The 21,942-nt window shown below is 44.0% G+C and overlaps 1 protein-coding gene, 2 long non-coding RNA genes and 1 other non-coding gene across 10 annotated transcripts; 3 read left to right on the forward strand and 1 right to left on the reverse strand.

The window, feature by feature from the left end:
* The first annotated feature begins 36 nt into the window (after positions 1-36).
* Positions 37-21,937, forward strand: LOC143427686 (uncharacterized). 7 transcript variants are annotated; one of them, XM_076902014.1, is made up of 14 exons: positions 37-148; positions 307-457; positions 4,545-4,642; positions 6,453-6,593; positions 13,093-13,474; positions 14,940-15,308; positions 15,386-15,598; positions 15,668-16,123; positions 16,202-16,637; positions 16,913-18,718; positions 19,247-19,438; positions 19,523-19,696; positions 20,010-20,395; positions 20,626-21,937. In XM_076902014.1, the coding sequence occupies exons 3-14, from the start codon at positions 4,557-4,559 to the stop codon at positions 20,713-20,715; spliced, it is 4,731 nt and encodes a 1,576-aa protein (XP_076758129.1). In that variant the 5' UTR covers positions 37-148; positions 307-457; positions 4,545-4,556; the 3' UTR covers positions 20,716-21,937. The 7 variants fall into 7 exon arrangements, with proteins under 7 accessions (XP_076758129.1, XP_076758130.1, XP_076758128.1 ...); XM_076902015.1 differs by lacking the exons at positions 37-148; positions 307-457 and adding an exon at positions 1,449-1,587; XM_076902013.1 differs by lacking the exons at positions 37-148; positions 307-457 and adding an exon at positions 3,924-4,097.
* Trnac-gca (transfer RNA cysteine (anticodon GCA)) lies at positions 5,387-5,458 on the forward strand. The gene has a single exon. It is a non-coding gene; the product is annotated as a tRNA-Cys (tRNA).
* Positions 7,221-8,226, forward strand: LOC143427700 (uncharacterized). The gene is made up of 2 exons (XR_013102346.1): positions 7,221-7,860; positions 7,969-8,226. It is a non-coding gene; the product is annotated as an uncharacterized LOC143427700 (long non-coding RNA).
* LOC143427701 (uncharacterized) lies at positions 8,619-9,372 on the reverse strand. Its single transcript, XR_013102347.1, has 2 exons — positions 9,293-9,372; positions 8,619-9,195 (listed from the first exon to the last, which is right to left on the reverse strand). It is a non-coding gene; the product is annotated as an uncharacterized LOC143427701 (long non-coding RNA).
* Positions 21,938-21,942: the final 5 nt, after the last annotated feature.

The raw sequence follows: 21,942 nt of genomic DNA on the forward strand, positions 1-21,942 counted from the left end.
GTACCTGGTAATGTTAACTGTTCGAAGATTTCGATGCCATCCTGAATCAGGATAATTTAATAGAGATTTCCGAATCAGGAAGCGAGAAAAATTCTTGCACCCCAATCAGAGGTATTCTAACGACCTAACAATCTTTGTACCAAAAATTGTAAGTACTATCGCGACTATCGCTGTTCGAAGTGAGAAGGAAAAGTATTAGTCGAAAAATCTCGTTATTCCATCACTCCTGTAGGTGGTGGTACAGGTCTAACTCTCGAAGCTACGTTTCAAGGTGAAAGGCATAAAATGATAGAAAATGTATTGCAGGTGACAACGTCGGAGGGTGAAACTCCAATCAAGAACAATCAGGAGAAGGCGACAGGCGGGAAAATGGATTCTCATAACGGCAGCACGGGCTTCCAGCTTCGTGATCCGTGGCTAAATCTACGTGGGACGCTACGAGCCGTAATCACGCCAGGTGGGTAGAGGCGAACAGGTATTTGGAGCGCGACAGGAGCTCTCCCGTCGGACGTTTTCTGCAGCTGGCTTCCATGACGCGTGCGGGGATTCGCATGTTATCTAATGCATACGCACGGCAAATGAAATTAGCGGCGATTAGGTCAGAAGGTCACCCAGTTTGCGTGCACCAAGGTCGCCCGAGCCGATCGAACATTGGATCGCTAAGTGTAACACGTTTCCCCGTGGGCCTCTTGCATATCTTCCAAATGATACAAAACCATGACAATGCCGCACGCGAGGATTTTTTGCCGCTTCCGTGGAATGCTTGGAAGATTTCTCATTTTGAAGATGACTAGTATTTTTCTCCTGATGCGCTGTGACCAATTGCAAAGAGGATAGAGAGAAATAGAGAGGGGGAGAGGGAGAGCAAGTAGCATTGAATCCGACATCTGTTCGCGGACTTGCTGGTATTACGTTCCTCTCGTGGAAAATGTTGTTTAATTCTAATTAGAGGGCATCGACACATGTCTCGTGATCGATGTAGCCAAACAAATTTTAGCATACACACATGCGACTGTGCCGACGTAGAAGCATCTCGATAGACGTTAACGCGTAGAGAGCTGCCCTTTATATGGCAGCGTCGTGTTCAGACAAAGCGAGCCAGCAAAATATCTTAGCTACATCCATGAAAATTAAAGTGTTAAGTGACCCGCGCGGGTCACTGGCGATCTCGCGGTGCTTTCTTCTTCCGTCGATACGCTGAAACGCCTGCGATGGGTTCGCTATCTTATCCAGGCACCGGTTAATTACAAAGGGGAACGCCATCGACGGAAATCGACTAACCGTATTGTTTGTGTAACGAGCGTGCCGTTCGAAAGAGCGCTCGAGCGATGTATCTGGCGAAGGGACGAACCGAAGCGAGTGAGAGAGGGTAAGAGAAGGAGAGGTCACACAGCGCGGCTGAATAACGTGGAATGGAATGGCATGGACGTAGCCAGTTCGCATTGAACTGCCGAATCGCGCGGATCGTTTCGATTCTCCTCTCGCTCGCGACCCGTTCGTTCCCTCGCCACGCTGGACGCTCGTTCACAGTCGTTACTGCAACCAGCCACGGCTATCGGACCTTAAAAATTGGATACCTATGTGCAGGTGCGATTGCTACGTGGTTATTATGTCGGATCTTGATATACGTACGAAAAGAAATGGCGCGGTTCTGGTGAAGGTTAACGAGCTTCTAAAACCTCTGGTTAAAATGTAGGGGGGATCGTATAGGATTTGAACGAAGACACCATGTAAGTCGGGGGGACCCGTCGAAGTCGGTTTAGGGGGCGATCGAGAGGAAAGACCGGAGATAATAAAGGTTACCACGCTGGCCCATTGAATCGTTTACGCGGGTGTCGCGTGTGTGGGCCGTCTGGTGTTCCCGACGGCGCGGCGGTCCCCGTCGAAGCTGTTGCTCCCGTTGACAAAGTGTAGGCTGGAGAAACAGGCCTATCGCCGCCACACCCTGAGGCGAGACGTGAAAAACGTCTGATCCAGTAGAACGTCGGCCGTTGATGCATCCTCGGCATCCTGCACGTCTCCTCCGCTTCGTTTTAACGTCCAACTTTTTCTTTCAATCCGTTTCGGCTATTCGCTTGGTAGTTTACTACCTCATCCCGGTAGTTTAATCGTAATCGTTGTTTAACTTTTCAAACAGTACCTGTAACACGTTTCCCACGATCGCCAACCACTTTGGACTCGTTGCAGGATAATCTGTGAACTAATGGTATTGGTGAATGTAACGTTAGTTTCGCTAAGTACGCCGATGCTAACCGATCATTGTGCAACGGGTCCGTTATCTGTCTATTCTAGAGCTCTTTATTGCAACGAGTCTATCCAGATGTTGTACGAACGTTACGACTGCGTCCAGCTTCGTCTCGAAGCGTCGTCGTCATTCTGATCGCAATGAAATCGATCGTCAGACGAAGATCTCCGAAAGTGTAGAGGCTCGAACGGTGTTTGAGAAGTTTGGCGGTGCTGGCTCGCGAGCTAAATCGCTGAACACGAGAGCGCAGATCGTTTGTAGTCAACTGTAAATGGTAGGCGCGAGATTATCGGGTCTCATTTGGTTACACGTCCGCGCACGTCCAGCCGGACGACGGATCTGCCAATTTACCAATTATGTAAGGCCCGGTCAGTTCCACAAGAACGGCGAGCAGCAATTTGTTCCGCAGGAATTCCAATTCCTTCGACGGACAAGAATCGCGCGCGACTTATAACGCTAGGCACCGGCCAACCGGTCATGCATACGCGCCCCATGTACCATGTGGATCTTGTATCGCGACGGATTACGTTATTCCCGCAAATACTTACTCCGACGCGTATTCACTCATCGCTCGTCTCGCGCTTACCCGATAATCCAACGAACATTTACAGTCGATTAGAACGCATCAATTACTTAAAAGAGTAGTAAAGGTTGGATTACATAATACTGGACATAACAAGATGAGGGCTGTGGTAGCTTGAATAGGGGTATAACCGCTGTATCCACTTAACCCTTGGTACCAAGAACGACTCCTATCGTGGCACCGTTCAAAGTTTCGTGTGAAACCCGGCTATCGTGCATCGTGGACAGTTCTGTCCGGGCAATTAACTTCGATTAACTCCAATTAACATCGAATCGTAACTCGATCGAACGCCGTTACGCCGTTTACGGATACCTCCGCGTCGAGTTTCGGTTGATTCCTCGTAGGTACACCCTGTAGAAAATTGTGGCAGCGTGTCGCATGTGTACCGGCACGGGTTTAGTATGTGCGCCGGCGAGCATTTCGCGTCGAGCAAGCGGCCACGGGTGCAGGGTAGTACTTACGTACGTATGTACAGAACGTAGTTACGTACTGGGTATGCATCTTTATTATTGGCCGAGAACCCGTACGCGCGGCGAGGTTCGATGAACCTTTATAGCTACGTGTGTATACGAAGCGTGTACCCTTCTGATTGAAGCTCTCTCGAGTATATGTTCGCTGAAAATCCACCGGGTCTCACCGGTTCTCTTGGGAACCGGTGCCCGTTCGACGCGTCGCGACCAACTCCATTTAAATTCACTCTGAATCGTCTGAAAACCATCCTCGTTGCATTCGCAGCGAGTTATACTTTTAATTTTAAGCGGTTCACGCGTCCGTCAATGAATCTCGTCTGCCTTCTATTGTACTACTCCCGGAGGATCGCGCGTTCGCTCGTTGGGATCGTTTAAGAAGCTTGAACGTAGCCAGCCGGCGAAGTAATTTTTACCAGCGCTGCGTTCGCTCGAAAAATTCGTAATATGCACGAACCGTACTATCTGTCAACTTGTAAGTGGTACGTCGGTGAATATATATGTATAATCTGTAGATACCCGTCGACTTATCGCGGCCGATTTATTCCTTATCGCGTTGCTTCGAATTCCGTCGATCTTTCTGCGTGCCCGGTAGGTGCAGTCTTATGGAAAATGTGATCCGCGAACGACGCGCGGCGCTCGTCGAAGAAATGTATCGTTCGTGGTCCCAGTGAAAGTTTCAGTCGTAATCGATTATAAGATCGGGACTTCCTTCAACGGGAAGGGTATATCAACGCCAGTGAACCGTCTGGGCTGCCCAAAAATGTTTCGACAATTACTGGACGCTCTAGGAGGGAACACGGTACGGTCTCGTTCGAGTATAAAGTTCGAGGCGACACTCCTGGGATCTTGGCCTTCCCACGATATTTCTAGATCCCCGTGTTTATTCGCATATCGCGCGTCAGGTGTATTTGTTGCACCTCCGTTCCGTTTTTCGAGTGGCGTCCTTCGTTTCTATAATTATTTGGTGCACGTTTCGTTAGCCGTTAATACACGCCCGTGGCGTGAACAGATCGAATTCGTGTTCGTAAGAGAAGATATCTCCTCAAGGATGTCACAGTTGCGGTTTCGCCGCTGCACCTGTACTATTAATCCAGAAACGTACTTGCGCGTTCACGTGTGCTCCGAGCAGATACGTATCTGGACTGTATCTTATGACGAGTGGCGGAACAATGTACCGTTTAAATTGTATCTGCGTAAGTTTCACCGGTTAGTGGGACTGATGTCTCTGTTCTCCAATTTGTTACAGGCTCGAAGCGGAATGTCCGTCGATTCGGGAGGGCGGGCGCCGTTTAAACGGGCAACAGCCACCACTGTACCGATTACCAGCAAGCCCACGAAAACTCGGTGAGCGAAACGATTTTACGTTGAAAATTGAACGATTACTTTTATTCGCGTTACGCGTTCGAGAGAAAGTTGATTAGAGAGGTAAATTAGAAATTTGCTTCCGTTTTTTTTTTTTTTTTTCTTTCACTTCGACGCCTGCGTATCTGAACGTAATCTAAGCATTGATATTTAGTTGCGAAACATACTGTGCATTCTTTTGTATTTTTGAATTTCAAATGTGTGATTGCTTTGTGTGTGTGTGTGTGTGTGTGTTTGAAAGTGTGCATAGACAGAGCAGTTGGTAATTCATTTTCGACGATACCTACATTATCGATTGACGTCGATAACAACAGAAAGTACAGTGATGAGACATAGGTGGTAGCAGTAGCCTGCTTTCATACGAGCGCACTGAAACGTGCAACGAACATTTGAAACGAAGGAATAAATAGCAAGCTTGTTACCGCGATCGTAATGGACTTGCTCTAATAGGCTCCACCTTGTCACGCATTCAGAAACCGGTCGTGGCATTATTTTTCCTGAAATTCCGTTATCTACCTGTCGCAGCCATTGGCGTCGCTTTCTCTGCATCGAATGGCTATCGCTGAACTGTAACAGTGACCACATTAAAATCGAGTCAAGTATAATATAAATTAATTTTCTAAGAATACTTTAGACTTTAACTTCTGCAATTAATTTCATCTATCTATTAAGAAGGATTCATTTATGCCCTTGATATACTATCATTTTGAGATACCTCTCACAGTTGGGGATATAGCTCAGTGGTAGAGCATTCGACTGCAGATCGAGAGGTCCCCGGTTCAAACCCGGGTGTCCCCTGGTTTCTTTTTTTTCTCTTTATCTCAAGAAACACCTCTGTTTTTATATGTAATCATATCGTGTATAAGATTCGAGCAACATCGAATTACAATTAATTTGCTGCTTTTTATTGTTACGATACGATTGCGTGAATATCGATGAGTGCTGCAAAGAAGTCAGTAACGATCCTTGTCCAACGAATGATTTTTCCACACCGCTTCAGCTTACGTAAGACGTTAAAACAGCCCAAGTATAGTCACGAAATGAAATCGATCCGGTTCACCAGATCCTCGTTTCTAGTAAATGGATCGAACAACAGAGGGCATTGACCATTGGTCACTGATGAAACGGACCCATCAGCTTACATCTCGATTTGTATCGTGGTTACTGGATAAGTTAAAACCCGCTCAATTTATTCTATCCTTTCATTGGGGGGAAAAAACAATCGTCTTAACGAGTGAAGACAATCAACTGGATCGATTAAAGATTCATTTTATTCAATTACAGTCAATGACGGTACAAAATCATGGAGTGTGTAAGAAGCTGTTTAATTAGGTCTAACGTATGCGCATTTTATGTAAGGATCGATCAGCCATCATTGTTCCTTTATGGCTCGACAAGCTAAAAGCGCGAGGAATTATTGTGCTAATGCCAGGCAATTAAAAAGCTGAAACGGAAACGAAAAACGAGCGAAGCAACCTCGTCGTTGTAATACGATAATGAACCGGCCGTTGGTGCCCTCGTCGCGGGCGCAGGTGGGAGTGTTAATGCGCTTAATGTGTTACACAATACTTAAACAGTCATTTGCATATTCCTTACAGAAAGACTGTTGCGATAGCTCGTCAGATTCAGCGACGGCATGCGTCTCATTGGCCAACCTTTCTCTCGTCGAAACGCACCGCCTTTTCTGTCATATTATAATTACAAAATTGTCTTTTTACAATCGCGAGACGGTCACTGTACATGCTGAAAAATGGCTGAACTCGACTACAACGCTCTCGTAATGGATTTTCAGATCGAAGCCCGATTCAAGGCAGACGTCCGGCGGTGGGAGAAAACGGGACGTGGTCGCATCGCTTTTCAGCCCGAAAAGGCCAGCGAACAGAAAAGTCGACCGCTCCAGCAAACACGGGGCGAAACTAGAGGAACGACAGAAGTGAGTTTTGTCGAAACAACCTACTTAATGTTACTACAACGTTACTACGCGTCTGGTGCAATGATGCAAGCCGTGTGACACGTTTTGCGAGTTAGGCGCGCGCGTACGGCGCGGTCCTCCCTTTCCTTTTTTTTTCCAGGGCGGAGGATAAGAAGTATTGAAACGGAGGCGAAAAGAAAGAAAAGCGAAAGACGCGATGCGCGTACGTATTCGTCGCTAGTTCACACGCGGGTTCAACGACCCACATGTCCACGCTCCTTTCCCCACGATTTCTCGGTGCCACAGGGTATATGAACGGTGTTAAACTGTATCTATACATCATACGGAATGAGTTCATCTTATTTATTTTCAGTATTACGAGTCGTCTCTAACTTTGCACGTCCGATCTTGTGCTGTGCGTGATAAAGATTGTATTGTAACGAGAACAGGACAGAAATGGTTTTCACTTTTCGAAGAGGGAAACTGGATTCGATGAAAGAAACTTTGTTAACTAATAAACCAGCAGGGAGATGCAAGAGCTTAGCTTGTGATTATCTCGGAACTGTATTTGCAACAAATCGTACGAACTTCTTGGACAGTCTAATAATGGACTATTCTCTATGAATTGTGTCTGGGTATATTTAGGATCTTCTATGTTATCTAACTTTTCCTATAATTAATATACATATATCGGATGATCTACGTAAGAGTCACACTTGTTGCTTTATCTAGAAACCAGATTTGTTTTGCGGGAGCTAGAAAAGTGGAAGTCCGCGCGCGCATGGTGCACTTTCTCTTACCATCAAGATACACAGTTGATTGTTGCGTGTAAAGCAGCTTTGCGCCGCTAAACGAGTGAATTCTGGCCCGCAGATAGCGCTACCACGTTTTAAACCAGTTTCTTTTTTGCACCGGCTACAATTTCCTTCCCTTCCTCTCTGCTACTCGGTGGAAGGTACGGCCACCTCCGCCAGATACGTGTGGCCGAGGGAATTCTTCAAAGATCACCTCGAGAGGCCTCGAGAGCTTGTGTAAAGCGGCCAGTATAGAGTTGTTAATCGAAGCACGACTCATTTGTACACGATGCTCAGTCAACAATAAGCGTTATCGCCTGGGCATCCCTCCACGTGCCTCCTATCGACTATTCATCATCAATTACTCGATGCTATTTTTGGATGTTTCATTTGAATCCTCTATTAGATCTTTTCGTAGCATCGCACGATGAAAAAAAAGGTGATGTCAGAACGTACAGTGTACAGATCTCGATTCGAGCTTGTTGCTCGTTATGGTCAGTTAACCGATTCATTCTTCTTATAGGGCATCTGGTTAACCCAGTCAACCTGTGCCCGCATTCGAGACACACTCTAACTCGGTAACTGATCTAATCCTGTTTCAGGTGACCATAAATCAGGCTTTTCATTGCGTCAGATAAATTGCGCTCATTTTTCCCCGCTACCACAACTTCCTGAAGAACTTATAGCCTCGATAAGATTGAATATTGTCGATAACATGTTACGTGAGTATGGTTGTTCATAGTATGTTAACTTGGTGCAATAGTCGGTCGACGACGGCCTCTGCTCGGCTGTCGTCGCTTAATTAGAGTTTAAAGACGTGGCTCTTTGCGCGAACAGAGAGAGAGAGAGAGAGAGAGAGAGAGAGAGAGAGAGAGAGAAAAAGAAAACAGCGGATAGAGAGGCAGAATGGAGAACGAGGAACAGAACAGAAGCTCGACGATTCTTACGGGGTCTCTCTAAAGTGGCGATCGCTCGACAGACCGACGACCCACTCTGACAACGAGAGCGGTACTTGGTCGACGTCGAACGACCTACATACCCAGTGAATCAAAAATCAATGAGCGACTTGTTGCGACTCGTTTACTTCTTTGTATTTACGACCAACCGCCGTAGAACGGTGTTCAGCTGAGTGTACACTCTAGTAATAGCTTTAAATCCCGGTAAATCTCATAGAATCCACTGTTTTCGTTATGCTTCATACTTCTTAGGAAAACCCAAGTAGTCAGTTATTTGTCGTGGAACAGTAAACTCTATCTAGAACCTTCTTCCAAGTAAAGTTTCTGAAAGGAAACGAGACGAAGGACGTAGTTTATCGGTTTGTAAATCATTTAGGAAAACATTTCATTTTTCTGAAAAACGCAGGTGGATCATCTTAGATAGAATCTGTCTGTCTGTCTGTCTGTCCGTCTATTTTTCTCCTTCTGTCTCTCTATCTCAGTCTTTGAAGGGCAAAAGTCAATTGAGAAAATGGGGAACGAAGTGACGTCAGCTCGAGTTGACCGAGGAACCAGCATCAGCTACGCTGCTTAATCTGTTCCTCGTAACCGTTTATCAGCCGTTTTCAAAATGGAATCCCAAAGTCATATCGTATGAAGGGCAGCACGCGCATTCCGCGCTTCACGATCATTACCTGGTCAATATTTACACAGCACAACTGCAACGGTCGCTGTTTGCGTTCGGTATAAATTTTTCTATCGTGGCGTATCTTGGCCGGCTGACAAAAATACGCCGCTGTTTTTCCTCCGCCGCTCATTTCACAGCCCGATCACTGCCATTTTTAACCTCAGCCCCGATTCACCAACGTCTCACGTTCCTCCATATATTCCAGGCTTTAAACGAAAACAGAAATCTGCGGCCTCCCCTGTCGAATTCCCGCGAACACCGAAAATTCACAGAAATCTTTATCTCCGCTTGGAAAAGAAATACCGCTGCATGGCCCGATCGTGTCACGATGTGAGCATAGGCGATTGTAAGTATGTAAGTCCACCCTACACCTGGCGATAACGATATCTTTGTCGTTTCTCCATAGAGGCAAAGATAAGGCCGTGAACGGCGCAATTCCTTGAATACGACGAATTTGCGATAAGCATCTATAGGGCCGCGAAGTCGATTCAAATGCTCGATTGACGACAAGTAACGCACCATCAGCCTTGATCTCATTCACTGAATGGGTTACTGGTTTTATACGTTCGCTCTATATATATTTGGATACGTCGGCTACGAAATGGGAAACGAAACGGTTGTTTTTTTTAGGTGACAGGGATTAATTGGAGGTCGGATAACGAAATGTTGAATGATGGAAGCTGGGAGTTGAAGGGCTAAAGAAACTCGTCAAGATAACGAGCGTTCAATCGATCTTCTGAACGCTACGTCCAGAGGAACGCGGTGACGTAGACTGTTCTATAGGAATATCGTACGGAATATTAATCGAGGTATGAATAACGCGCGAACGTTTAAGCGCATCGACAAGCCGACGTGTCTACATTGCAGCGGACATTCTCCCATTGATATTTCCACGGCATACACCTTCGTACGCCTGGGAAATGTTAATCCTTAGTAAATGCAATTATACGCTGTTGTCCCGCACAATTAGGGGATCGTATATCCAAACGGTCTGATCGCTCATAGAGATTATTCACGTTCCCCTCGTTACTTTTCTCGTTTTCAGTCTCACAAATAACTTTCCATGAAGTGCAACAGGTATCACGCATAGCCTACTAAACATTATCTATGATTGATCAAAGTGGCGCGTCGGTAAAGTAGGTTAGATAGGCATCCTAATTAAAGGAAGAGAAAATGTAAATTGTTTTCATTAAACGCTTTGCACAGAGTTTCTTATGTTAATACCTGAGGAGAAAGACTAATAAATCGGGCTGTTGCTTCTTCATACGAGCTTCTTCTACACAACATCCAATGTACAAGGAGTTCATTGTCTTAGATCCACTCTGATCCTATATTCGTATCTTTTTTGGGGATTCGATGCTATGCTGAACGCCAGTCAGGATACTCTCAATATTATATTCGGATCATATTTAAAATTTGTTGAAAATCGCAAAGATAGACCTGTTATTTGCGAGCTTCGCGAGCGTATTAGCTTTATGACACGATCGGATGTACCTCGCGGACGTGTGCATTTTAGGCACGTTATTTTCCTTGTCGACTCGTATCGGATTACAATTGTCAGAGTCGAGTCATCGGTTTGGTCGTTCCATGAGAACGGACCGATTTAACATTTTGCCGTCTGAACAATCTTTTTCCGTTTCGTCTCACCCCTGCGTAGATCTTTTTCCACACGCTACAGTATTACTTATTGTATAACACAGAAAAAAAGCTACGATAAAAATGGTTATCAATTTGATCGTGCTAATCAATCTAGACAAGGCTAAAATAATTTTCTTTTATATTTAAACTTCAATATCATTTTATTTTAGAATCGTATCTTCATAAGATCCGCATGGTTGAGTGAAAACAGTGATATCCGATGGTTCGTATCGATAATGGTTATCAGCCTTTTTCCAAGGGAGAGTTCAAGGATGCCTCCGCGGTGGAAGATTCGTTCCAAGAGAAGTTTAGGCCACCGGGTACATACCATATGTCGACCGTATGAGAAAACTGGTCGACGGTGAGACGTCTGCAGATTCCGTGGCCTCCTTAAGCAGTTTCTGCCTCCTCTCCCCCATTCTCTTGTACACGCCTAACCATCCTCGACAGAGCATGTATGTATACGCATACTCTTTCCCAGAGAGTTGGCACAGGCTGTCTTAAGCCCCCACTAGAGCCGCCAATTATCTCTGTTTCTCTTTCGCCTTCCCTTTCCGTCGCTCTTACGGAGGATCATCGTCGGGAGGAATCGAACAAGAAAATCGAACGATCGGAGCGCGTTCAGAGATTCGGTCGGTTAAACAGGTCCCTTTTTAAACGTGCGTAAAACGCCCTTGCGCGTAGCCTCGTACAGCATCCTTAATTGTTCCAGGAACCTTTTACCTTAGTTCTTCTTTGGCCTCTCGATTTTATTCTGCGAGCAGTCCGTCTTTTTCCTCTTTTTCACTCTAATCTCACGAGAAATCCGTAGGCAACTCTGTAGCAACTGAAATTTTCCTTCCAATCCGTTCTGCTTTATTCTCGTCCGCCAGATCTCACTCGCCAGATGAATGTCACGATATCCTGGAAAAAAAGAGCACAACGATAATTGGTAGTTTCTCACCTATTTCTCGCGCAAATCGCTGGGAAAAAGTAGGATCCAGATCCGTATCTGTTATATCGTATCCCGAAGGAGATCAGCGGTATCATCGTTACAGTAAATTTCAAGTGTAACGGACGCTTAAACGCGTTCTCAAGCCCTTCGCCCAGCTAAGTGGTCGGGGCCCATGGTGGGGCGAATCACTTAGGAGGGGGCACGGAGTCGAACCTCGTATTCAGTTCTGGATGCATCGTCGCGAGGAATGCATCGTTTTGTAGTACATTTCTCGAAGGAATATCCGTCGACCTCGCGTACCAGAAGAAATTTCTGAGTCAGTTGTTCTCGAACAAAGAAATCTGAACAAACAACGAAGGAAGTACCAAGTGTGCAAGGGTCTTTATTCGATAGGAGGCGTCTGGAATCTTAGCGCGGTGCTCGATGCGGTTTAACGACACTTGGACGCTTTATTTCGCCAGGAATCCCTGCGAACGAGTATCGAGACGGTGAATTCGACGTTTAAGGATGCGAGCGTGGTTGTCGAAGGAGAATCGAGGGAACACACGCCCGCGGCGCGGAGCTCGGCTGGTCGATGCAACAAGTGGCCGCCGTCGGAGATCGAGATCTAGGCGAAGCTGCTGCGCGTTCTCAGTTGGAATCCGTGGTCGCTCGTAAGCCACGGGATCTCGAAAAAAAGTGGACCTCGAGGCCGAGCATCTCCACACGAATCCTCGAATTCCTCGTCGGGCTCACACCACACGCTGCTGGGAACTAATTATCCTGCCATCGTGTAACCTCAGCTTCGATCGGCACCGTTCGAGAGGCCGAGAAAGCCCGTTCAACGGCGAAAAATCTATTGGAAACCTTCCTCGGCTCAGTCCTGCTCGAACTTGAATAATCGACGCTAATTGAGCGGGTGCGAAAGTGGCACACGTGCGAACCGCTCTCCTTAACAGAGAATTCTGTACAATATCAGGATAGTTCCTTGTCTGTAGTTAGTCGTACGAATGCTTCCGCGAAGAATAAGAAGGAACCTGGAAACTTAATTCCATTCGAAGACTTGTGCGATGTTAGACTGGTGGTTACAGGGAGATTAAATAGTACAGAGAATTTTTTATGGTTCAATCCATAGGTTTATTCGTAGTCTCGATTATTCTGAACGTGTTACTGTTCCATGACTCGAGTTCTGTTAAAATAATGCTAGCACAGAGACTAGATTACTTCCACGTATTTCATCGGTAACGAAATCAGTCCTTCCAAAAGTGCTAGAAAGAAAAAAACGATGGAATTCTTATCGATCGCATTCACGGGTAACATCGAGTGCAATGAAAACTTGAGTGAAGTCTCCAATAATTCTCTAAAATAGATCACTTCGTTCAACGATCACTCTCTTGGTCCGATGGCAATCTTTCGACGCAATGTCGCTTGCTAGACGACGAGACCTCGAGAAATCCGCACGTTCCACGGAATAATGATCTTCGAATTTCGATTGAGTGCTCAGTGAAGTGTGACGAGCGACCATGATGAAGTTCAAATCGCTGTTTCGCAGAGGCCAGCCAACCCAGCAACAACCACCGCCGACGCAGCCGCCACAGCAGCAGCAGCAGCAGCAACAACAACAACAGCAGCAGCAGCAGCAGCAACAACAGATACCGCTGCGTCAGGCGCCAAGCGCTTCCTCTTTGGAGGCGAAGAACGAGACCTCGTCGGTGGGCAACAACTGGGGGTCCCTCGGTAAGGAAGGTAGCAAGGGGAACGCCAAGGGCAGCTACAATCCCAAAGGACCCGGCAAGGGGTCCAGGATGCAGGAGCTCGAGCGTGAGATCGAGGTATTACGCAAGGAACGAGCCAGGTTGGAGTCGAATCTACGCGAGGTCTCCTGTGACGCTCAGACTCTTCACGAACTGCGTGCTGAGCTTGCCTCTCTCAAGGTAACGTTCTACAGATGGCTTCGAGCGTATTCTGAACGCGGGACAAACGTTTCAAACGTTCCTCGTCTACGTTTAAGAAAGATCTTGTGAAAATCCTAAAAGTTTCAGGTAGTTACAAGTACTTTCAACTTGAGGCAGTGATATGGGAACGATTAACGCTAGAGAGAACGTGAATGAAATCCAGTATTCGTCGCTGCTCGCTTTCCGTTTTGATCGGACTTTCTCGGCTCGAATGTAACGCTACGCCAGGCCGTTTTTCTCCTCGCGTGTACAGATCTGTCTCTCCCACCTTGCTTCTCTCGTGACATCGTAAACCATACAAGGAAAACAAACGCGAGGGACAGACCTCGAGGGCGGTTTCTCCGCGACGATGGAGATTGATCATCGATATCGGTGATGATTCAAGGTGAACGTGGGTGATCCATTTTTCCCACCGGTCGTCGTGGTTGCCGGGATTACGAAAAACGGATGTTATGTAAACCGCACGATGATAATTTCAGTTCAAGAATAGTTTGCAGTACGATTAGTAGATGCATTCGCTCGTTTATTGGATTCACTGGACTCTGAATAATTCGTGAACGAAAGTTGGAGCTAGCTTTCCTTCGAAATTTATCTGAAGAAATTGAAATTCACAGTGGCGTGTATTTCTTTAAGGAAGAGTTACATTTTATGTTTATAAGAATTACATCTTATCATGTTTCTTATCGCGTAACAAAAACTCACGACCGGCTAAACAGTCTGAAAGCAAAGATGAGTTTTTATACGTTTTTTTTTTAGAAACAATGGCTGGTCCTTTTTTGTACATCGCGTTAGAATCTGCCCGCGTTTTAAAAGATAGACAGAGGGCGTAAAGCGCGGGGATGTTTACGAAGGAAGAGGAAGCTTGCGAAGCGAAAGTACTGCGAACGCTATGAAAAAACGCTGTTTCTCTTCGTTCACGGTAAACGACAAGCGAAACCTTATTTCATAAGAGGCTTATACTCGCACCTTAAGTCATAAATAAACAATGACGACGCGTTTAAGAAGTAACGAGAGACGATCGGTCGAATGTTCATGAACCTAACCTAAAACGATTATACGTTTGTTGGTGGCTGGATAGATCTGGAGGCGAGAAAATCGTTCACCTTGAATTACGAACTTAGATTTCACGGTATTGTCATAGCATATCGTGTGGCCAGATGTATTGCGTTTCTTCGTCTGCCACCCGGTCAGGGTAATCGCGGCATAATCGGCCACCATACTCTTATTTACGTAAGCGTCTGGCAGAGCGTTTTTTCTGTAAATAAAGCGACAACAAAATCGGGGAAACTGGAAATGTAAACGTCCCCTTTGGTCGTTCTTGTAGGACAGTATAAATGTATCAATGACACCATGAAATGATACTTTTGCTTATGGGTTTGAGGAATGTTTAGAAATTTGTGCTCGGAGACAGTTTTTCATTCTTGGTTTTCTTTTCTAATCACAGGAGCAGCACAGTTTGGAGTTAGAACGCCTCACGGAAGAGAACGAAGATCTTCGATCGAGACTCAGAGACGTAGCGCACTCTCCGTTGTCAGATTCTGAGAAGCAACAGTTACTTCTGGATGCATCGAGATTGCACAATTCTGCACCGGCATCGATAGCAATTCCCCAAGATGAAGGTTCCTCGCCTATTACGAGCATACCCCAGGACAGTGCTCAGTGTACCACCCCGGATTGGGACAAACACTCGTCCAGTTCTGTGTCAGAGGTTTCTGTCGCATGTCTGCAGGACAAAATTTTGCAAATGGAAGAAACGCATTACTCGACAAATGAAGAGTTGCAAGCAACAATACAAGAATTAAGCGATTTACAAGTACAGTATTGTATTTACAAGTGAAAACGTTTATCCTAGATTACTAAGTAACGCTCTACGATTGTTTCCATTTACAGGCACAGCTTACAGAACTACAAGCTGATAACGAAAGGTTAACAGAGGAGAAGGATGTGTTACTGGAGTCACTGTGCAGACAAACGGAGAAGCTTGAGGATTCTCGTTCGAAGGTTGACACATTGCAAGGTTTACTATTAAGGGAAGAGCCACCTCAAGAATCGTCCAAAGGATATAACACAGAGCGGGAACAAAAATTAGTGGACCTTTTAAAAGTAAACATATAAAGGGTTAAATCGTCATCCGATCGGAGCTAAGTTGTTAATCAAATTAATCGGTTACAGAGCGCGCAAGAAGAACGAGAATCCCTTCTGCAGAAACAGGAGGACCTAACGTCCGAAGTGAAGAGTCTACGAGCAGCTGCGGAAGTGAGTGCCGCGGAGACTGAACGATTAACAAAATGTGTACATCTCTTGGAATCTTCATTGGAGACGGCAAGCATTGAACAAAAGCAGCTGGACATAGAATTAGCAGAAGCCAGGCAAGAAGGTGCGAATCGAAGTATAGAGATTAGCAGGTTAGCCACATTGCTGGAAAATGCGCGAGCCAAGATCGAGGAATTGGAGCAATCCAGACAGGTGGAGAATAAAAGCGAGGCGGATGAGCTATTGGACGCTGCCAGGAGAGAGAAGGATACTCTAGAGACTCAAGCTGCTGCTCTGCAAGAACAGCTGGCGCGCTCGCATTGTGATCACGATCGTCTTAGGGATCAATACTCACAGCTTCAAGAAGAATACAAAGTACGTTCAGCGTGATTTAAAAAAGTTAACGTACAATGGTTAAGAGCAAACGTAATGTAACGTTTAATATCCTTTTAGGTAGCACGCAATAACGCTAAGTCGGCTATCGACGACTTGGAATATAGGTTAAACCAATTAAAAGACGAGAGATTATCCGTGAGTACGGAACTGCAGCTCGTTAGGGACTCCCTGGCGGAGTTGCAAGCGCAATGTCAGAGACATTTAGAAGACAAAAGAGAATTGAAGGCTGCGCTGAACGAGGCCCAGAGAAGAGAACGCGAAGCTCAGTCGCGACAGTATGAATTGGAGCGAGCTCTGTCCGAGGAGCGCAAGCTGAGGCAGGAAGAAGTCGCTGAGTGGGAACAATTTCAGACCGACCTGCTGATGACTGTACGAGTCGCGAACGACTTTAAAACAGAGGCTCAGAGCGAGCTGGAGCGAGTTGTGATGGAGAACAAGGCGCAGAGGGATAAGCTGAGAGCGTTAGAAGCACAACTTGATAAACTGAATAAAGGTAAGTAAACCACCTTTAAAGCTTATTTTTGCCTACGGTTTACTGTCATCGGATGCGGATCGAAAACAATCACACTTAATATATCACATAGTAATTGTAGCGTCAATCATGGTAGGGAAACAGACTTTTCGCTCGACGAGTTAGGAAAAATATAATCGTTGTTTAATCTTACATGTTTTCACAACACACAGTTTCTAACGAACCACTGAAGAACCAGGAGAGTATAATGTAATTAATGCAATACATGTCTGTTTTCAATTTCATTCGGATATTAGGGAACAGCACCGCAGCTCCTCAATGTTGTAAGAGTTTCGGTAGCACTACTGGAAATTCTCGCAGGCCTGCGAGCAATATCTTGAAACGCGGTCGTACTATTATAAAGAAACGTCACGACTCGAAAAGAGGCGTATTGAAACCTAATCCGTCTAGAGCAGTATCCGAATCCGGTCCAAATCAGGAGGATTTAGAGATCGACGATTCGAGGGAGATAAGTTCCACTGTGTCTGAAGAAGATAACGATTGGAACAATGACGTTGAAGTGTTGTACTCTAACGATCCTGTTGAATTGAACGAAAAATTAATCTCTGGAGAGGAAATCGAACTTTGCCCTTCCATTGAGTCGAGGGATCATTCGCTGGAATCTGTTGATAATTTCAGAGATCGATATTTTTTAGAAAAACTGCCTCCGAAAGACGAATTCGAGGAGAAAGCATTGAACATCGAAACTTCTAGCATCGGACCTACCGACTCGAACGAATTGTTAAAAGTTACCGAGGACTATCCAAAATTGTACATGGCTGGTTCAACTGCTCCAAAGGAGAACGGAACAGCGAAATTGTCCTTCTTAAACAACATACGAGGCATTCAAAATACTGGCACAGATTCGTACGGTATTAACATCTCCAACAGTCGGTTTTTCGTTCCTAAAGATTACATTCATTCCGGGGTGGAGAACGCGATGGACGATTTAAGGTTCGAAGTAGATCCGGAAATGAGGAAAGTGTTCCAGAAAAGCATTCAAGCAAATGGTAATTCGATCAACACAGACAGCTTGGAAGAAAATAGCAATCAAGAATTTCAAGTTGCGAACAATACTGAGGATGAAGAATTTCAGTCGGATTCGAGGGATAAAGAAAATTCTTTACTTTCACAAGCTTCGAAGGAAGCGGAGGACTCTAAGAATGATTCCCTTTTGAATAAAAAACGGAGATTATTTTTGAAAAAAAGCGAATCCAGATCTGGCAGCGAAATCGTTGATTCTCTCTTAGATACCAGTCACACGCAAGGCGTTTTTAACTCTGCATTAAAAAATCGAAACTTTTCTATTTCCCTGGATAATCTCAGTCTACGGACCTATTTTACTGATAATTTAGACAACAATGAGGTAAAACAGATAAAGAAAAGAGAGGCCTTAACTTCTGTAACCGATTCTGACAAAAAAGGTGCAATATGTCGTCAAAATACGATCGATCAAGTGTCTTCAAGACCTAAAAGCGTCCCTATTGGATCCTATTTTCGTTGGAAGTCGGAAGATTTAGATATTTTAAACACGAAGAATGGAAAGGATAAGGAAAAAGAGAAATACGGCACGTATCCTATCCTTTCTTCTCTAGAAAATTTACCTAGGGCTACTTCAGATGCTATATTACCATCAAAGGACTCTCTAACTACGTATCCAAAAGAAACTACTCGATCGCTAGACTCCACTATGACGCAAAAGGCTTCCAGCGAGGCTTTGAAACTCGACAATGAACTACAGGAAACAAGAAAGAATCTAACTCTTTGCGAAGCGACCAGACAGAAACGTATAAAATTTTTAAACATGAATCTATCTCAATCCGAGCCAAGTGCAGAGCTTAACGCGAACGGTTTAATGGTCGTGGAGAAAAAAAATATAAAAGACGAAGACTCGAGCTCACCGAGCTTAAATCCCGATTCTAAAATAGGTCAGAGTAATATCGATGGGACGCTCAAGGATAAATCTCTGGTAGGAAGGACTTCGTCTTTAAGAGAAAAATTTGAGACGATCATAGAGGATGTGGAACTGAGACCAGGCCGACAAATAGGTACAAAATGCGACTGTAAGTCGCTAAAACGTAGTGTGGAAACGTGATTGCTTGTATTTGCAGAGTTCAAATCCCCGTTGTCCGTCCTGGTTTCTTACTCTAGCGAAAGACATGTGTTGAACACTCGTAATATATACACCCCTCTCGTTGCTCTAGTCTCAGACTTACTTCTTCTAGGTCCCATTCTATTCACCTGTCACGTTGTTTGGATTAATCATATTATGGTACCAGCTTATTTATGTTCTCTAGTTCATTTTTTTGTCCACACTTTGAAATTTTTTGCTTTTATGTTTTCTCATCCCCTTGTCGAACTATCTCTACACCCTCCTCTTTTTTTTTACACCGAGTAATTGTAAATATATACTTTGTGGCCTTCTAATCGCAAGTCGAGAAGAGGCGATTGGAGTTTTATTTAGATATTTTTTTCTTGTTACTATTGTGCTTTTCTTTTACGTGTAAACATAGTGCTTATTGCTTTTCTTTTTGTTCTCCGGTTTCACGCCGGTTTCACGTGTGATGCAGTTCGTCTATTCCTTTTTCCAGCTAATCAGAAAGTAAACCAGCAGCCGCAACAAAGGCCAGCGAGCACACCAACGGAAACTCAGTGTGTGCTAACGAGCGTTCAACAGGAGATCGCCGCTCGTCGAAAAGCAAACATTTCTCGCCAGGACTCGAGGCTCTCCGTGAAATGCTTGATAGAGAGCATCGAGAATGCTACGAAACAAGCAAAAGCCGGTACGATAGAAAGTGATCTTTAGAATGATCTTTTTTTTTTTTGATAAATAATATATTCCAATGTAATGGTATTATTTGTAACAGGGCCCGGAAGTCGTAGCAGTTCCACGTCGTCTCTTAATTCCATTGGAACAAACGACATAATGACAATAAAAGCGCCGCTTAGGGATCAGCAGCAGATTAATAACTTGATCTGCACGGCGAACACAACGAATAATAATAAAACCCAGGCCGCGATCACTAGAAAACCGCTCTCAGGTAATTTTTTCATTAAACGTAAATAGACGCAAAACAATACAATCACGGATATATGTATCACACATTCGTGTATAAACTGTGTTATACGCTTGATCGTTATTCTTATTGCTATACATCTCTACCTGAACTAACAACAAACACGCACAAACATAATCCGCTTTCGAGTGTCGCTTGGAAAGCAGGATTGTTCACGAATTTCTCTGATTCACACGCTATGTTTTGGGGAGAAAAAAAAAAGATAAGAAAAACGTCACACAACATGCTCTGCCAGAAAGCGTTTGAGTATTACAAAATCTTCCAATGATTAATGCAGAAACAAAGTCAACAGTGCCCGTGGTGTTGAGCCCTGGCGAGCTGTTGGACTCTGCTGCGCTGAACGCCAAGGCTATCGACTTCGTGCGTCGCAACAGCGTGACGGATTTGTCCGAGCGCAAAGATCCTCTCTGCGGGCTGATCAAAAATGGTGGCTCGAAACGAAACGCGTTACTCAAATGGTGTCAGAACAAAACGATCGGCTACAGGAATATCGATATCACGAATTTTAGTAGCTCGTGGAACGACGGCCTGGCGCTTTGCGCCATCCTCCACTCTTACCTACCGCATAAGGTACCGTACGATACGTTGACACCAGTGGAGAAAAGAAGAAACTTTTCCATCGCTTTCTCTGCCGCGGAGAGTGTCGGAATACCTACTACATTGGTACGTTTGCAGTTATGTGATTCAATAGATAGCACAGGGCGTGTGTCACCTGAGATTAGATATTTTCAAATATTCACATGATTCTTGCTGTCCTTTAAAATGCAATTTATTTATCTATTTTCATATTTGTTGAAATTGAAAGTGAGATGTTACAGATTCTCATTATTAGGTGACTCGACCAATGTGTAATTGAATGGAGAAATATTAACGATGGGTTATTTCATTCATAGAATATAGGGGAAATGTGTCAACTGGAGCGACCTGACTGGCAACAAGTCATGACATACGTGACCAGTATTTACAAACATTTCGAAACGTAATTTTTGGTCCGCTGCCTCGTGTTGTCGAGGGTCGGACCTGCTCCTAACGAGAATGCTCCGTTGGATCGAAAGTGAATCAAGAACAAGATCATCTAGTCAACCAAAAGAAACGAAAAATGAAATTTCTGTATAAGCCAAAATTTTTCCCAAGGACATTTTGCTTTTTGGATTTTCAAGGAACGCTGGATCACATAGCATTGTCTATGCCTATGCCTATGTGTACGATCGTGAGAGTGTGGATCTCGACGGAACATAACTTAACACCAAATGGAATTGCTTTTTTACTATGAGACTGAATGTTTTTAATATTACGTGCATATATTATATCTATATATATATATGTTAAGAACTAGAGACAAAGAAATAGAGGCAGGGATTTAAAATAACTAAAGAGATATGCTTCTGCAGGAGAAAAAAAAAGGAATGTAGAGGAATATGCAAGCTTTATCGAGTATATCTTCTTGTGCGTGAAAATATATCGTACGTGTGTGTGTGTATATGTATATATATATAATATATCTCAAATTATGTATATATATATATACATATTTCAGTGCCTCTTTGGCAAAGCCAATACATTTTTCATTAGACGCAAGAGGATTTTTTCTATTGATCTTGAGTCTTGCATTTTTTTGCAACTAACGAGTATCGAGATAATATTTCCGTTCCTCTCGTACTGTGAGTATTTTTGTACTTGTATTATTTTTCGAGAAACTTTTATAAAGTTTTAACGAATGAGTGTACAGAACGAAGCGCCTTAATTTAAAAGAAAGGAAATACCTAATTTATTGTATTAGTCACGTTTTTTAGTATATGCATATACATATATATATATACATATATATTCTACAAAAGCCGAGCAGCAAATTTATTAGAGAAACGAAGAAGCGTTGTTTATGTTCTACTCTCTGAGAAAATAGTGAAGTACGACGAAGATAATTGATAAGGATTATGTTCTCTGTGATATAGCAAGATAGCCCTGAAACAGAGATAAAAACGTTATCGTTATTCCTCTTATTATTATTATTATTAATTATTATTATTAATTATTATTATTACTATTATTATTATTATTATTATTAGTACTACTACTACTACTACTACTACTACTACTATTAATACTATTGCTACTATTAATATCATCCTCATCGTCATTGTTGTATCATTGTAGACAATATGCTGTCTGACATAAAACAATAAACTTGCCTAATGACTATTTAAACATCT

The sequence above is a fragment of the Xylocopa sonorina genome, chromosome 9 (assembly GCF_050948175.1).
Source record: "Xylocopa sonorina isolate GNS202 chromosome 9, iyXylSono1_principal, whole genome shotgun sequence".
In the NCBI taxonomy this organism is placed as follows: domain Eukaryota; kingdom Metazoa; phylum Arthropoda; class Insecta; order Hymenoptera; family Apidae; genus Xylocopa; species Xylocopa sonorina.

Bases quoted from the DNA above. Each gene is read 5' to 3' on its own strand.
- LOC143427686 (XM_076902011.1), top strand. From the start codon at position 4,347: ATGTCACAGTTGCGGTTTCGCCGCTGCACCTGTACTATTAATCCAGAA. The intron at 15,599-15,667 runs GTAAACATATAA...AATCGGTTACAG, and splicing joins AATTAGTGGACCTTTTAAAA to AGCGCGCAAGAAGAACGAGA. The intron at 19,439-19,522 runs GTACGATAGAAA...TATTTGTAACAG, and splicing joins TACGAAACAAGCAAAAGCCG to GGCCCGGAAGTCGTAGCAGT.